Source organism: Mesocricetus auratus, unplaced genomic scaffold (genome assembly GCF_017639785.1).
Source record: "Mesocricetus auratus isolate SY011 unplaced genomic scaffold, BCM_Maur_2.0 Super-Scaffold_100004, whole genome shotgun sequence".
NCBI classification, from domain to species: Eukaryota; Metazoa; Chordata; class Mammalia; order Rodentia; family Cricetidae; genus Mesocricetus; species Mesocricetus auratus.
Genome location: NW_024429189.1, coordinates 78,717,088 through 78,735,837, shown reverse-complemented (window position 1 = coordinate 78,735,837; position 18,750 = coordinate 78,717,088). Strand labels below are relative to the sequence as shown.

General features: G+C 38.2%; 1 protein-coding gene across 1 annotated transcript; it reads left to right on the top strand.

The window, feature by feature from the left end:
• Positions 1 to 276: 276 nt before the first annotated feature.
• Positions 277 to 1,248, top strand: LOC101830737 (olfactory receptor 4F15-like). Its single transcript, XM_005064527.2, has one exon. The coding sequence runs from the start codon at positions 277 to 279 to the stop codon at positions 1,246 to 1,248; it is 972 nt and encodes a 323-aa protein (XP_005064584.1).
• The last annotated feature ends 17,502 nt before the right edge of the window (positions 1,249 to 18,750 follow it).

The window sequence follows — 18,750 nt, the reverse complement described above, 5'->3', positions numbered from 1 at the left end:
TTTAAATCCATCCAACTTTGTTATCTTTTGCTTTATTTTTTTTTGCAAAATATCTTTTCACATGCGTCAAGTCGTAGTTCACAATAGTTTTAGTTTATAATTCTCTCACGATTGTTCATGTTTAGCACTTATTCATATCTGTTTGACTTTAGGCTACCTGTAATGCTGATGTAAAATGGATTTCTATAATTTGGAGGTTCTTCTATTCTGTTAATACAATTGTAATTTACAGTTTCTCCCATTTCCTCCTTCAGGTAGCATTGCCAACAAAAGCCAATGGAAGGAGTGAATCAGTCTGTGGTGTCAGAGTTTGTGTTTCTGGGACTCACCAACTCTTGGGACATGCAAATACTTCTTTTTGTGTTCTCCTCCATCTTTTATGTAGCAAGCATGATGGGAAATTCTCTCATTGTGTTCACTGTGACTTCTGACCATCAATTACATTCTCCTATGTACTTTCTGTTGGCTAATCTCTCCTTCATTGATCTTGGTATTTCTTCTGTCACTTCCCCCAAGATGATTTGTGACCTGTTCAGAAAGCATAAAGTCATCTCTTTTAGAGGCTGTGTCACTCAAATCTTCTTCATCCATGTCATTGGTGGTGTGGAAATGGTTTTACTCATAGCCATGGCCTTTGACAGATATGTGGCCATTTGTAAGCCTCTCCATTATCTGACCATTATGAGCCCAAAGATATGCATCTTGTTTTCAGTAGCTTCCTGGATTGTTGGCTTTATTCATTCTCTGGTTCAGCTAGCTTTTGTAGTAAACTTACCATTCTGTGGACCAAATGTGTTGGATAGCTTCTACTGTGACTTTCCCCGGTTCATCAAACTTGCTTGCACAGATACATACAGACTGGAATTACTGGTCTCAATCAATAGTGGATTCATGTCTGTGGGCTCCTTCTTCATACTGATCATTTCCTATATTGTCATCATATTTACTGTTCAGAAACACTCTGCAAGAGGTTCCTCCAAGGCTCTGTCGACACTTTCAGCTCATGTGACTGTGGTGGTCTTATTCTTTGGTCCTGTGATGTTTTTCTATACATGGCCTTCTTCCACACACTTGGATAAGTTTCTGGCTATATTTGATGCAATTGTCACCCCTTTTCTGAACCCTGTGATTTATACATTGAGGAATCAAGAAATGAAAATGGCAATGATGAGAGTATTTAGCCGGATAATGGGTTATAGACAAATTATTAAACACTTGACCTGTGAACAGAAGTTCATTGTTAACTAATTTCTGAGGATAATATTTCTTTGCCTTTTTGATATGCTTAATTATATGATATATATGCTATTTTTGTTTTATACCTAATAATAAGGGACAATAGTCATGGAAACACAAAATAAATACATTTATACCTCAAAGTACAATGAAGCTCTTTTCCTAAGGAATAATATCTACATGATGTAAACTCTTAGAAAGAAGACGGATGTTTATTTTAAGGTCTTCAGAACAGGAAAAACTCTCCTTTAAATATTTACTTGTATTTTAAGATTGTTTGTATGTGTTTGTAGTTGCACATGTAAGTGTAGGTCCCTCTGGAGTCTTAAGAGAGGGCATTGCTATGCTGATGGTGGAGTTGAAGCACCATATGAATTAGGTGCTGGGACCCAGTCTTGGGTGCTCTGAAAAAGTAGTGCAATCCCTTAAAAGGTGAACTATCTCTGTAGACTCTGTGTCTTTTTAAATGGAATTGTTTGTGATAAGCAAAGACTTCTTGTTATATTCCAAAGAATATTTTTTTTGTTTTTTTGTTTTTTTTGTTTTTTTTTGTTTTTTTTATCTTAATAGACATTTATTTATTTATTTATTTATTTTTTCAAGTTTTTTTTTATTAATATTTTTTTTATTTTCCATTTTAAATTTAGATAAGAAACAAGGTTGCTTCACAAGTCAGTACGAGGTCCCTCTCCCTTTCCCTCCCCTCCTCCCGTGCCATCCCCCCATCCCCCCCCGTTATCCCCTCTTTCCCCCAGGGAGGGTGAGGCCCTCCATGGGGGTGTCCATAGTCTGTCATTTCATATAGGGCAGGGCCTAGACCCTTCCCCAAGAGTTCAGGGTGAGAGTGCACCTCACATTGTTCTATGGGAGTCCAGATTGGACAGCAGATCAGTACCCATCCCAAGTATACACACGGTCTCTGGACTCCAAAGAATATTTATACAAGAATTATTGAGTTGAGTAATTTTTCCACGTGTATGTCTTGCATACTGCCTCTTTCCCTCTTTTGGACTTTTCCAGTTATAGAAGAAAGTTAGAAGTTTTGAGTGCACATCAAAGTCTTACATATATATGGGCTTGGGTAGAAACTGTGTGAGTTATGTTTGGAATAACAAAAAGGTGCTAGGGAAACATGTTGATTTTTCTTCTCATTATAGTAGACTACTCAAAAACATTTAATACCATTTAACTTTTCTTCCTATGTTTTTCGTCTTATTTTTTAATTTTGCCTTCCCATACCACTCCAAGAGAAGTTTGGGTGACATTTGCATGTGGAATACTGTTGGAATCAAAACACTTAATGTACATTTCTAGTGGCATGCTGGTACTCTACAAATTTATGGGACCACTAATACTCTTAGAGTTTCCTTCCTTGTTCTCAATCTCTCCTTTTAGTTCCCCCATGAGCCCAGGCAGTTGCAAGTGTATCTTTGTGACAAAAGTCACAGGCATTGACCATACTGAGAGAGTCACTGCATTCCTGGACCCTCAAAAAAACTCTTTTCAGATTCCCTTCGTTTCCTAGGAGTCATGGGGATCCTATGGCTAGTGTTCCATGGAACCAATCCCTTCATATGCTCCAGCAGATCATAGACAGTGTAGATGTTAGAGTGGGCCAACCCAATGACCAGTATGTGGGCCTGGGTGGTAGCTGAGCTGGGTCAGTCCCTCTCAAATGAGGAGCAGAGCCAGCTCTTCTAGGCCCATGACATCAGGGCCTCCTCTTCCATGCTCATGGTAAGTGGTGGGGCCATCTCCCTTGAGAATGGGGGTTTGGATGGTTAGTTCTCCCATGAAGGTTGGGACCAGCTTTCTTACTGAAGCGAGAGCGGGGCCAGGTATTCCAAGGTCAGTGAGGCGTGGGGCTGGCATGGTTCCTATGGGTCCCTGTGGTAACATGGGACATGAACATCAACACATATCCCAACTGTAGCGGGACCATGGACTCAGATGTGGCCCTCGGCAGCAGCTTGGGTCAGACATCACCATGGCCCAAGTGGCAATATAGGTCACCCAGATGACTACGGCCCCAGCAGTCACATAACTCTCAGACACCATCATGGTATCTGGTGGCTGACGAGACCCTGGGATTTCACACAGTCCAGGCCGGAGCTGCTGTCTAATATCATGTCTGGTTCCAAGGCCCTGATGTAGCCAGGGTCTGGTTTGATGTCAGTGGCCCCTGTTACCACAGACATCACTTATACTTCATTTACACATCTATTCTGATTGGATAAAGTGAAAAACAGAATATGAAATCTCAAAGATGAGGTACAGGAACTGATCACTTGGTCAAAGAAAATATTAAAACTGGAAAAACCGTCATGATGGTGAAAGCAAAACTTTCCATGATGAGAAGATTTAAGGGATTTATGTACATTAAAGCAGGTCTAGAGAGGACACTGGATGACACTTAGATTTGAAGAAAAGGTTAAACAAACAAACCCAAATAGGGCATGTAGAATGTATAAACAATATCACAACAGTTAATCAAAAGTTGCCTAAGAACATACCACAAAACAACAAAATTACAGGAATTAATAAATTCTTTTATATGTTTTGTAGAATATTCTACTCCAATACTAAATGGCACATATACTTTTCAGCATGCCATGGAACTTTTGCAAACCTGACCATATATTAGGATGCAAGGCACATCTGAACCAATGTAGAAAAACTGAAATAACATCCTGCATTTTATCTGACCATGATGGGATAAGGCTGGATATCAGCACCAGTGGGTTCTACAGAAAGCATACAAACTCAAAGAGACCAAACAACACACTACTGAATGATAATTGATTCAAGGAAGAAATTGAGAAGATTTAAAAAAATTCTATAATTGAACATAAACAAAACACAGGTAGTGTTGAAGGTTGTCAAATAGGCAAATTTAACACACTAAGTACTTACTCAAAAATTGTAGAGATGTCAAATGAATAATTTAATGATGTACTTGAAGGCCTTTGAAATAAAGAACCAATAATTTGCCCAAACAGTACATGGAAAGAAATAATCAAACACTGGCTTAAATCAACAAGATAGAAAGCAGAATTAATAAAATGAAGAGTCATTTCTCTGAAGAGATCAATAAGATTGATGAACTTTAGCCAACTTAAATAACATAAAGGGGATTCACATTAATAAAATTAGGGGTCAAATGTGATATTACAAGAAATACTGAGGAATTTCATCAAATCATGAAGAAATACTTTATAAATCTATATTCTACCAAACAGAAAAATCTAAAGAAATATGTGAATTTCTAGATATGCATGATCTACCAAAGCCAAGTCAAGATGAAGTACTTTACACAACTGTAACATCTATTTGAGGTAGAAGCAGTAGTTAAATATTTGCAAACTAAAAAGAAGGTCAGGGAAGACTGACCCAGCATAGACTTCCCCAGACCTTTGATGAAGATCAAACGCAATACTCTTTAAATATTAGATAGCGTAGAAAATGAAGGGACATTTCCAAGTTCTGTTTTTGAATGCAGTATTACATGATACCAAAACAAAAAGCCAATAATAAAAAGAAGAAAGATAGTTATAACTCAATCTGTCTGATGAACGTTTAGACTCAGAATGGGCTCCTTATTTTCTGAATAGCAAAGCTACTGTAAACCAAATGCCACACTCTCAGAACTGCACTGCATCTAATCTCTCAGCACAAACTGATGCTTTTTTGTTTCTAAATTAATACCTCGCTTTCCCATTTAACTAGATATATCACAATATTAGAAACCCAGTGGTGAAAAAGTGTCAGGTACTTGAAAATGTAGTGTGCTGTGGCCTTTCATTCTTTTTGTTGGCTCTAGAGAATGGTCTTAAGGTTGGGCCATGGTGGATCACACCTTGAATCCCAGTACTCAGGAGGCAGAGGCAGGCAGATCTCTGTGAGTTTGAGACCAGCCTGTTCTACAAAGCAAGTTCCAGGACATCTAGGACTGGGGCGTGGCAAATAGAGGGGAGGCAATAAGGGGATGGAAACCTGAGGGATTGGGATGGTCAAGTTGGGAAAAGGGTGGAGGGGGAGAGTAATGAAAGAGATATCTTGATAGAGGGGCCTACTATGAGATTAGGGAGAAACCTGGTGCCAGGGAACCTCCCAGGAACCCATAAGAATCACCACAGCTGGTACTGCTAGCAATAGTGGAGAGGGTGCCTGAACTGGCCTTCCCCTGTGATCGGATTGATGAATACCCTAATTGTCATCATAGAGCCTTCATGTAGTAGCTGATGGAAACAGATGCAGAGATGCACAGCAAAGCCCTGGGCCAAGCTATGGCAGTCCAATGAAAGAGAGGGAGGAGGGATTATATGAGGGAGGGGTGTCAAGATCGTGTTGGGGAAACCCACAGAGACAGCTAACCTGAGCTTTTGGGAACTCATGGATCTGGACCAAAAGTGATAAAGCCAGCATGGGACTGACTTAGGCCCTCTGAACATGGTTGACACTTGTGTAGCTTGGTCTGTCTGTGAGGCCCCTAGCAGTAGGACCAGGACCTGTCCCTGATGCATGAGATGGATCCTTGGAACCTATTCCCTATGGTGGGATGCCTCACCCAGACTTGATGCAAGGAGGAGGAGCTTAGTCCTGTTTCAAATTGATATGCTGTTGGGGGGAAGTCCTGTGCATTTGTCAATAAAGCACTGCTGGCAAATAGGAGTCTAGGTAGGCGGGACTAGGCGTCTAGGAGGATTCTGGGAAGGAGAAACACGAGAGTCGAGATGTAACGCCATGGGGTAGGAAGCCCGGAAACTTCTCCGGTAAGAGACATACTTAGATTAACAATTATGGGGTAAGTACTTAAGTTAGAGCTAGCCAGTAAGAAACAAGCAAGGCCAACAGCTTCATAATTAATATAGCCTCCTGTGTGTTTATTTGGGGACTATAACACGGCAGAGCCTAGGCGACTGGTGGGTGATAAACCAAAGCAGCTAGCAGGGAAAAGGCTTCCCTTTACAAATGGTGACCAGGAGCGGGATTGAATTTCCACGTAGAATGACAAAAGCTTTAAAGGAATTTTAAAAACAGAAGAATGGAGAGAAGCACAGATTTTTGGTATCAGCATTTTCTCAGGTGGGCTCTGTTTTGTTAGCAGCAAGCAGAGACTCGCGGCTGGCTTAAGTTAGTCTTCCTGACTCAGCATTAAAAAAAAAGGCAACAAGGTTCTTTTAAGAGGCTTTGCTAATGATTTAAAAGTTGTATGTACAGCTGGAAGTGGCAGTGACCACATCTCCAAGCCGGCAGCTGGAGTCACGCTTATGCCTGCCATCTTGGAAGAAAAACTGCAGTTTAAACAGCCGCGGTTTTAACAGATAAGACACATGGCCAGAAAAACATAAAGATTTACAGTAAAATCAGACTTGGATGAAGAAAAACCTCTAATGGTTTACAGTGTGTTTAAAATATACGTAAGATTGAGAGAAAAAGAAACGGCCCGGCTGTTGTGGCGCACGCCTGTAGGATTTGCTGCAGAGGCAGAGGCAGGCGGATTTCCAAAGAGAAACCCTGTCTCAGAGAAAAATAAATAAAAGTAAAAGAAATAGAGTAATAATAGATAAATAAATAAGCCACGTAAAGATGGAAAATACACAGAGAGTTTGGATCCTGTACGCTATTATGTTTTTCAGTTTTTTGATTGCTCAGGAAGGAACAACTGCTAAAGTACACTTGATTATAAATGCTGCTGAATTAATTCACCTTATATCTTTTGAAAATGCCTTGACTTCAAAATTTAAGTATAAGGATTTGTTACTTGGGAAAGGAGATTTTATTTATGTTTCTACAGAAAATGAAAGGCTGAGGATTCCTTCCAGGCTTCTGTGGTTTGACGAACCAAGACCCCCGGAAGCAGTGGACCAGTTGTTCCAACAACTGAAACAGCTAAGATGATGCAGCTTTACAGACCCTGAAAATAAGGACTTACACAGGTTTCTGAGTTTTGTCATAATCCCCATGGTATGAACAGTGCCCCCTTACAGCACGAAGCAGTTTGGAATGAGCGACGTCCTAATTCCCATCTTGTTTATAAATCTTTGTTTTCATTTAAATGGGGTTGTTTATAATTGGTTAATGATCACAACCAATCTCTTTTTAATGTTAAAAAGTGGAATTATGTTATGGGTATTGTTTTTCATTTATTGATACAAATTCAAGGTCAATTTTGTGATGTGTATATTTCTCCTCTTGATTAAGTATTGTGCTTATACTGATCTTTTAAAACGTAATGCATAATTGAATACAGACTATAGATAGTTACTTATAATAGAATTTATAGTTAGGTAAGTTAGGTTTTCTAGATATACAGAAATATATTTGAGATAGATAGTCTTTCAAAGACCTTCAGAAAATGGCATTTAAATTGTTTTAGGGTTTTTCTTGACAATTAGAAATGTCTGCTCCTGGCAGCACCAATTACGTCTGAGATGGGCATCGAAGAAACTCGTTATGGAGTTTGCTTTCAACATGGCAAGATTAGCCACTTGGGCAAGAAACTGCTCTTGCCTAGACTGTTTGACTGTTGTTGTATAATCTAGACATGCAGGACCCACAGGAAAGTGACTGCTGAACTCAGTCTTACAGGATTCCTGCTTCATGGAAGAGTCTACGAGGCTTTCTGCAGGACACAGAGAAATGACTGACAGACTGCCAATGCAGATGGACAGTTTTGAAATTTCCTGCTTTGCTGAGAAATCTTCTGGATACATTGTGGCCTATGGGCTGAAGATGGATGCCCCAAAGTTACAGAGGAACTTCGGGTGACTGTCCAGGCAGTAACATGTCTCTGTCAATCCTAGTGTTTATATATTAACCTTCTGTGATCTTTGATGGAGTTGAAGACAGATAGTTATAATTATAGTTTTCCTTAGTTATAATAAAAGATAAGCTACATATAGAACTTTGGACTCACAAGGATGGGATGGATTATATTTTCTTTAAATCTTGCCAAAATATTGTAACTATGTTCTTACTTGATAACTGTTCTTTTATATATAATTTGACTATGTTAAAGTTAAGACCTTTTTGTTTAAACATAAAAGAGGAGATGTTGGGGGGAAGTCCTGTGCATTTGTCAATAAAGCACTGCTGGCCAATAGGAGTCTAGGTAGGTAGGACTAGGAGTCCAGGAGGACTCTGGGAAGGAGAAACAGAGGAGAGTCGAGATGTAACGCCATGGGGTAGGAAGCCCGGAAACTTCTCCGGTAAGAGACATACTTAGATTAACAATTATGGGGTAAGTACTTAAGTCAGAGCTAGCCAGTAAGAAACAAGCAAGGCCAACAGCTTCATAATTAATATAGCCTCCTGTGTGTTTATTTGGGGACTATAACACGGCAGAGCCCAGGCGACTGGCGGGTGATAAACCAAAGCAGCTAGCAAGGAAAAGGCTTCCCTTTACTATATGCCATGCTTTGTTGACTCCCATGGGAGGCCTTACTCCTTATGAATAGAGATGGAAGAGGAGTGGATGGGGGTTGGTAGGAGAGAGGTAGAGGGAGGGGACCTGAGTTGAGGAGAGTAAGGAGACTGTGGTTGGTATATAAAACAAACAAACAGCTGAATAAAGAATGGTTTTAAACATTTGAATACTCCAGTTAGAGAGTGTCAAAAGATACCACAAGAGAAAGAAATAAAACATTATGAAGTTATATAGTAGAAGTATTGCATTTTCTCTAATGGTCACTGGTAATAGAGAATCACATACAAAAAATTTCAACAAAATGTCTATAACTTAATTCAAGAGCTATCCAAAACATTATCTTTGAATCAAGTTGTCTTCATCCCAGAGAAGCAAGAAAGGTTTAATGCATGTAAATTAGTAAATTAATGCCACTGTTAAAAAGGTTTTGCCTATTCATGTAGCCTGTAAATAAAGTCAGACTTGGTTATATTAAATGGGATACAGTAACATTTATTGATTATTCTCTCAGACTAAGACCCCTTCAGCATCTGGTTGTGGTCAAGAAGCTGGATGTTTTGTGAAGAATATCTGAGGACCATAGACAGTTAGACAGGTAGTTCCTCTATGCCTGCTTCTGACCCAACATTGTTCTCTTAGAACAGTTGATACAAGAGATGGGGTCTATTGCACCTTACTATTTTTTAATTTTTTAAAATAAATTTTTATTTAAATTAAAAAAACTTATTTTATATACCAATACCAGTTCCCTCTCCCTCCCACAATTCCATGCCCTCTACCAACCCACATCCCACCCCCATCCACTCCCCAAGGAGGGTGAGGTCTCCCATGAGGGACTTACTAATTTTAAAAAATGTTTATTTAAAAAAGCTTAAGAGAAAATTGTATTTTCTCAGAACAGATGGTTATAAATCTCCATAAATCTTTCCAACTCCTTTGAAAAAGAATTTCATTATGCAATATTCACTTTGAAAAAGAATTTCATTATATAATTTTCACTTTCCAGTGTCTTATAGATTTGGGAAGCCATCTCGAAAACAATAATATGTTGGATGAAGCATATAAACAGAAGAACATTCTGTGAGTAGTAGAGGGCATTGAAGTGAATAGATATTATTTTTTGTCTCCTCAGAAAAAGTCATACTGCGTGGTTACAAAGAGGGAATGAATGCAATGAATGAAATTTAATCCCGTTTTACTTTAGGAAGAAGGGTTATTTTTTATTTTACCATTTGAAACAAGATGTCTACATCTTCTTTTAAATAGTAATGCAGTGGCTAACTTTATTTGCTTTACTTGTGTTCTGATGTAACATGGAACCTTTATATGTATTTGAATGCAATTTTATCAGAGAGGCTTTGCATGGAAAGAAGCTTTTATTTGATTGAGTCAAATAAGTTTAGTAAGTTTCTTGGATGCATCTCAAAGGATGTTGTACAGTCTTTAGAAAAAATAATTTAAAAATCATTGATTCATGCTCTTCATTGGCTGTATAACTTGGTTTAGTTACAAAAATTAAATATCTATGATTAGACAGGGATCTTGAAGTTATTGGTATTATATGAATTATTCTAGTACACTACTCTAGTGGCACCATGATAATTAGACCTTAGGAGTAAAGAATAGAATGAGTACTAGAGTGTTCCAAAAGAGACTTGTATGTCTGAATGTAGACTATGAATCATATTACTTACGTAAGCAATATGAGCATAATTTTGCACATGCAAGTATGTCTCCTATAAATTGTTAGACTTTGCAATTCTTAATATGGGAAAAGAGACCAATTCTTGATGTATTTCCTTCAAATTCAGAGTTAATATATACAACAATTGAATGTGTTCTGCAGACCTGTTTATTGCAGAATTCATAAGGCTATGAGGCTTTTTTCTTCCTTTTCAAAAATCCATCAATAACAGTTCTTTTTATGTTTATTTAATTAGATTTTGAGATTATGATATAATTACATTATTTCTCCAACCTGTTCCTCCCTCCAAATCCTCCCATATATGCCTCTTTTCTCTCTTTCAAATACATGGGCTCTTTTACTTTTAATTGTTGTCATGTATAAATATATATTCCAAACACATAAATGCAACATGCTCAGTCTGTACAATACTTGTACATATGTTATAAGACTGATCATTGATTCCAGTGCCTGGGGATTGCCTGGAACGGCCACAGAGGTTCCCATCCTGGCAGGAGCCACACACCCCAGATCCCAAGTTTTCTCTTCCACCAAAGGGATCACAGGACCAGTTGGGAGGCTAAGCACCCCAGAATCCTGGTCTTCTCCACCCACAGGACCAGAACTAGGACAAGGAATAGAAGACCTACCAGAGTATTGGATTGCTAGCACCCACCGAAAGGGAACTCTGGTCCCCTAACTACCAGACCAGTAAGGGGCTCTTTCTGCACCCACTGGAAGAAGAGATGGGAAAGAGACAATATAAAAACACACTCAGCACACAGAAAAACAAATATGACACCACCAGATTCTAGAGACTCCACACCAGCAAGACTCCAACATTCCAATGCAAATGAAGCAGAAGAGAATGATCTTAAAAACAACTTCATGAAAATGATAGAGGCCCTAAAAGAGGATACAGGAAAATCCCTTAAAGAAATGGAAGAAAAAACAAACCAAAAAATGCAAGAAATGGAAGAAAAAGCAAAACAAAAATTCATAAAATGCATCAAATGGACCAAAAAATAAACCGAAAATTGCAAGAAACAATTCAAACAGTGCAAGGGTTGAAAACTGAAATAGAGACAATAAAAAAAAACCACAATCTGAAGAAAGGCTTGAAATTGAAAAACTGGGCAAACAGTCAGGTACTACTGATACAAGCATTACCAACAGAATACAAGAGATGGAAGAGAGAATCTCAGGTGCTGTAGATACACAAGGAGAAATTGATTCATCAACTAAAGAAAAATCTTAAGTCCAACAAATCCTTAACACAAAACATCCAGGAAATATGGGACACCATGAAAAGACCAAACCTAAGAATAGTAGGTATAGAAGAAGGTGAAGAAAACCACTTCAAAGGGGCAGAAAACATAATGAACAAAATCATAGAAGAAAACTTTCCCAACCTTAAGAAAGACACGCAATGAAGGTACAAGAAGCTCACAGAACACCAAATAGAGTGGATCACAAAAAAATGTCCCCTTGCCACATAATAATCAAGACCTCAAATATACAGGATAAATAAAGAATATTAAGAGCAGCTAAGGAAAAAGGTCAAGTAACATATAAAGGCAGACCTATCAGAATTACACCTGACTTCTCCATGGAAACTCTGAAAGCCAGAAGGTCCTGGATAGATATTCTACCAACACTAAAAGACCATGGAGGCCAGCACAGACTACTATACAAAGCAAAGCTCCCAATCACTAAAGATGGAGAAAAAAGATATTCTATGACAAAACTAGATTAAAGCAATACATATCTACTAACCCAGCCCTACAGAAAGTTCTGGAAGGAAAACTACAACCCAAGGAAATTAACTACAACCAGAAAAACATAGGCATCAGATAATCCCCCTCTACAAACAGCCAAAAGGACAAAAGGATGGAATTCCACACATAATTCCACCACCACCACCAATTACAAATCAAAGAAGAATGAGCAATAAATGGTCATTAATATCCCTCAATATTAATGGCTTTAACTCACCCATAAAAAGACACAGGCTAACAGAATGGATTCGAAGACAGAACCCATCCTTCTGCTGCATGCAAGATACACATCTCAGCCTCAAAGACAGACATTACCTGAGAGTTAAAGGTTGGGAAAAGATTTTCCAATCAAATGGACCCAAGCAGGGGTAGCAATCCTAATATCTAACAAATCACACTTTAAAATAAAATCAATCAAAAGAGATAAAGGAGGTCATTACATACTCATCACAGGCGAAATCCCCCAAGATGAAGTTTCTATTCTGATCATCAATGCCCCAAATACAAAGGCATCCACATCCTTAAAAGAAACATTACTAAAACTTAAATCACATATAAAGCCCCACACACCTATAGTGGGAGATTTCAACACCCCAGTCTCACCACTAGACAGGAATACCAGACAGAAACTCAACAAGGAAGCAAAGGGTCTAATAGAAGTAATGACCCAACTAGGATTAACAGACATCTATGGAACATTTCATCCACATAAAAAGAATATACCATCTTCTCACCACCACATGGAACCTTCTCAAAAATCGACCACATACTTGGCAATATATCAAAACTTAGCAGCTACAAAAAAATTGGAGTAAATTTTATCAGACCACCATGCATTAAAATTAGAATTCAACAACACAAATTGCAGAAACCCTACAACCTCATGGAAATTGAATAATGCACAACTGCATGATTCCTGGGTCAAATAAGAAATAAAAAAAGAAATTGAAGTGTTCTTAGAATTCAATGAGAATGAAGACACAACATACCCAAACTTATGGGACACTTTGAAAGCAGTGTTACATGAGGGAAGTTCATGACACTAAGTGCCCACATGAAGAAACTGGAGAATAGTTACACTAAAGAATTAACAGCACAACTGAAAGGTCTAGAAGCAAACTCACCTGGGGGGACTAGACACCAGGAAATAATCAAATTGAGGGCTGAAATCAACAAAGTAGAAACTAGGAAAACAATACAAAGAATCAATGCAACGAAAAGTTGGTTCTATGAAAAAATCAACAAGATAGACAAACCATTGTCCAAACTTACCAAAAGGCAGAGTGTGAACATGCAATTAACAAAACCAGAAATGAAAAGGGGTACATTACAATGGACTCTGAGGAAATTCAGAGAATCATCAGGTCATACTTTGAAAACCTGTACTCCACAAAATTTGAAAATTTAAAGGAAAGGACGACTTCCTGGATAGCTACCACTTGACAAAATTAAATCAAGAACAGATAAGCAATTTAAATAGACCTATACCCCTATGGCAATAGAAACAGTCATCAAAAGTCTCCCAACCAAAAGAAGCCCAGGTCTACATCGCCGCAGTGCAGAATTCTACCAGAAATTCAAAGAACAGCTTATACCAATTCTTCTCAAATTATTCCATGCAATAGAAGCAGAAAGGTCTTTGCCAAACTCTTTCTATGAGGCTTCAATAACATTGATCCCCAAGCCACACAAAAACACAACTAAGAGAACTTCAGACCAATATCCCTCATGAACATTGATGCAAAAATACTCAATAAAATACTGGCAAATCGGATCCAAGAACACATCAAAGCAATCATTCACCACTACCATGTAGGCTTCATCCCAGGGATGCAAGGATGGTTCAACATACGAAAATCCATCAATGTAATCCACCATATAAACAAGCTGAAAAACAAAAATCACATGATATTCTCACTAGATGCTGAATAAGCCTTTGACAAAATCCAACACCCCTGCATGATAAAGGTCTAGGAGAGATCTGGGATAACAGGAACATACCTAAACATAATAAAAGCTATCTACAGCAAACCAACAGCCAATATCAAACTAAATGGACAGAAAGTCAACGCAATTCCACTAAAATCAGCAACAAGACAAGGCTATCCACTCTTTCCATACCTTTTCAACATTGTACTTGAAATTCTAGCCAGAGCCATACAACAACAAAAGGAGTTCAAGGGGATACAAATTGGGAAGGAAGAGGTCAAACTTTCACTGTTTGCAGGTGATATGATAGTTTATATTAATGACCCAAAGAACTCTACCAGGGAATTCTTACATCTGATTAACACCTTCAGCAAAGTGGCAGGCTACAAGATCAACTGAAGAAAATCAGTTGCCTTAATATATATAGATGATAAAAGGGCTGAGAAAGAAATCAGAGAAACATCACCCTTCATAATTGCCACAAACAACATAAAATACCTTGGGGTAATGCTAACCAAACAAATGAAAGGCCTGTATTGCAAGAACTTTGAGTCTTTAAAGAAAGAAATTAAAGAAGCCCTCAGAAAATGGAAATATCTCCCGTGCTCTTGGATAGGTAGGATCAATGTAGTAAAAATGGCAATCCTGCCATAAGCAATATACAGATGCAATGAAATCCCCCACTAAATACCAGCACAATTCTTCCCAAACCTTGAAAGAAAATAATCAATTCTGTATGGAAAAACAAAAGACCCAGGATAGCCAAAACAACCCTGTTCAACAAGGCAACTTCCAGACACATCACCATCCCTGACTTCAAGCTCTATTATAGAGCTATAGTCCTGAAAAGAGCTTGGTATTGGCACAAATGTAACTGAATTTAAAACTCTCATACTAACCCACACATCTATGAACACTTGATTTTTGACAAAGAAACTAAAATTATACATTGGAAAAAAGACAGCATCTCCAACAAATAGTGCTAGCATAACTGGAAGCTGACATGTAGAAGACTGCAGATAGATCCATGTCTATCGCCATGCACAAAACTCAAGCCCATGTGGATCAAAGACCTCAACATAATCCAGCCTCACTGAAACTCTTAGAAGACAAGGTGGAGGTACCCTAGAACAGGTACAGGAGACTTCTTTGTGAATATAACACCAGTAGCACAAACACTGAGATCGACAATTAATAAATGGAACCTGCTGAAACTGAGAAGCTTCTGTAAGGCAAAGGACACAGTCAACAAGACAAAAAGGCAGCCCATAGATTGGGGAGAGATATTCACTAACCCCACATCTGACAGAGGGCTGATCTCCAAAATTTACAAAAAACTCAAGAAGCAAGTCTCCAAAACACTAAAGGATCCAATTAAAAAGTGGGACACAGAACTAGAGAATTCTCAATTGAGGAGTTTAAAATGGTTGAGAGACACTTGAGAAAGTGCTCAAAATCCTTAGCCTTCAGGGAAATGCAATTAAAGCAACTCTTACTCCTGTCAGAATGGCTAAAATAAAAAACACCAGTGACAGTTTATGCTGGAGAGGATGTGGAGAAGGGGACACTCCTCTTCTGCTGGTGGGAGTGCCAACTTGTACAGCCACTTTGGAAGTCTGTATGGAGATTCCTCAGGAAAATGGGAATCAGTCTACTACAAGATGCAGCAATTCCACTCTTAGGCATATACCCAAAAGATGCACATTCATACAACAAGGACATCTGTTTCACTGTGTTCATAGCAGCATTATTTGTAATAGCCTGAACCTGGAAACAACCTAGATGCCCATCAACTGAAGAGTGGATAGAGAAAATGTGGTACATTTACACAATGGAGTACTACTAAGTGGAAAAAACAACAATGAAATCCTGAGATTTGCAGGCAAATAGATGGCACTAGAAGAAACAATCCTGAGTTAGGTAACCCAGTCCCAGAAAGACAAGCATAGTACATACTCACTCATAGATGGATATTAGACTTAGAGGAAAGTATTATCAGTCTACAATCCACACCTCTAGGGAAGCTAGGAAATAAGGGATACCCTAATAGAGACCTTATAAGGGGAAATTGACAAGAACTCTTGACCAAATTAGGAGGGGTGCAGGAGGAGGAAGATAGGAAGAGGAGAACATGAGGGATCAAAATGAAGAATAGAGGAGAGCAAGAAAAGAGATAATCTGATAGAGTGAGCCATAATAGGTTTAAAGAGAAACCTGGTACTTGGGAAATGTCCAGAGATCTGTAAGGATGATCCAAGCTAAGAACCTAAGCAATAGTGGAGAGTCTACCTTAAATGCCCTTCTTCTATAATGAGATTGATGACTACCTTGTATGCCATCCTAGAGCCTTCATCCAGTAGCTGATGGAAGCAGCAGCAGACACCTACAGCTAAGCACTGAGCTGATCAGCAGAGGACTGAACTAGGCGCCCTTAAAGTGGGTGTCAGTTAGGAGGGCTGTTCAGTTTATGTGGCCTCTGGTGGTGAAACCAATATTTATGTCAGGAATGGGCTTTGTGAGCCTATTCCCTATGAAGGGATACTTTCTCAGCCTAGATATACAGGATGAGGGTCTAGGCCCTGCCCCAAATGATGTGACAAACTTTGATGATCCCACTGGAATCCGTCACTCTCTGTGGTGAGTGGATGGGGGTCTGGCACGGGATGGTGGTGGTGGTGATTGATATGTAAAATAAGATTGTTTATAATTTAAATAAAAATACTACAAAAAGCATGAACAGTTTTAAATCATTTCTCTTTAATCATTTTCCATGATTTATGAACATTTTAGTTTTTCAATTTTTCCCACTTCCTTGATGCCATTGACCTTTACTCTACCACATCATTATAATGAAAGTCAAATGTTTGGATCTAGCCAGGCCCATCTTATTTATTCTGTGTCCTAGTTGGCAGCAAACAGGTGGTTACAAAGTAAGAGATTTAGGCCCTGTGATTGGTACTTAAGAATATGAAATCAGCTGTGTATATTGTGATATCTAGAATATCATTTTCAGGTGTACACCATTTTATAGGTAATCTTTATCTCACCTTTATTATGTGGATTACAGTTATAATCCTATTCTTTGTAAGTTTTCAAAAATTGTAATGATTTGTACCTAACTATTTAACTGTTGGGAGTAAATCTGAGACATTTAGATTTCTTTATTGATACTTTGATATTGGAAAAATATCTGAATGTTCATGTCCTTGTGCCAGAGATATGTCTAACCTTTTATGTCCTGTGTATTTTCCTTATATGTTCCTATAAGTTTAAAATTAAATTAGCATAGGAGTAAGCATAAAGAAAATTAGAGAAGCCTGAATCCCATGAGCTCCCTATGATCAGTGCAGGAGTTTGCAGTCTTGTTTCCCATAGGTCCTTGCTAAATGAATGGAATTCTCCAAAGGACCTTGCTGTGAAAGAGCTCCATTTGCAAAACATTTATGTGCTGTTCTCAGGGTGACAGCGTGGCTTCTGCCAGCTCTAGTTGTAGCTCTAGATATTCTGGAAGTCTCTATGCAGATAAGATTGATCTCAAACTCACAGAGATCCATCTGCCTCTGCCTTCTGTGTGCTGTAATTAAAGGTGCGCACTATCATGCTAACTTTTAACTTTTATATTCATGTTGGTTAATGATACCATAACAACCCCAGTTTTCTTTTTTCATTCTCTTCAATATCATACTGTAAGCTACAAAACTTCTTTGGTGATATAGACCAAACCAAATACATCTCTAGAGAAAAGAATTCCATAACCTTATAATCCTTCTGAATTACCATGTTTTTGCAGCGTCTCTTGGTCAGCATTCTCTTGAGGTGAAAATAATTAGCTTCTCACGTCCCTAATGGGAAATTCCCATTGGCACTTTATGTGACAGAACATGGAGCAACCTGATCCTGCCAAGATGCTGTTGTTATCATTCAGGTAAAATGGATGGATGGAAATAAACTTAATAATGCTTGGCTGACTTATTCTCTCAGATGTCAGCTTGTGATTAGAACTTCTGTGGACATGAGTCAAATCCTAAAATCCTGGAGGAAGATGAGCAAAGTAGAGAGTCGTCAGGAAAAGGATTAGAACAGCATAGGGGGAATAGTTGTTAAACAACTGATGTATTGGAAAAGGCTAAGTAACTGACTGACTGCCTTTGAGCTAGAACCACATTGTAAATGGCCTTAAGACATCAAACAACCTCACAGCATTTTCTACTAAATTTATATCATAATTCATCATTTTATGCTCATTGATGATTGGATGAATGAATGATATAATATCCTATGAACTGAGAACTAAGTAAAATATCAATGACACTTATAAATAAAAAGGGAAAATTTGCAGGTTTTGCTTCACTGGTTTTTAAAAATAGATGACTAGTTCATACTGCCTTCTGTGAATCATTTAGTAAATATTCTGTAAAACAGAAGCAAATTACCAGAACTTTTCATATTTTCCAGATTGGAAAAGTGTTATAAATACCTTATCAGAATTAAATTTTAACATGAGGCCAAAAGTCTCAATGCTGAAAACAGATGTTCTTATAGAATTTCATTTTTAATTTCAAAACAAAATGGCACTTAAAATATCAAAAGTTGAATTTATTTTCTTGTTTTTATCTGTGGTGTATAGTTAGAATTTCTGCAATCATTAGATTCTGATCAGTGATCTGATTAGGAAGACTTTAAAGAGTTATGGG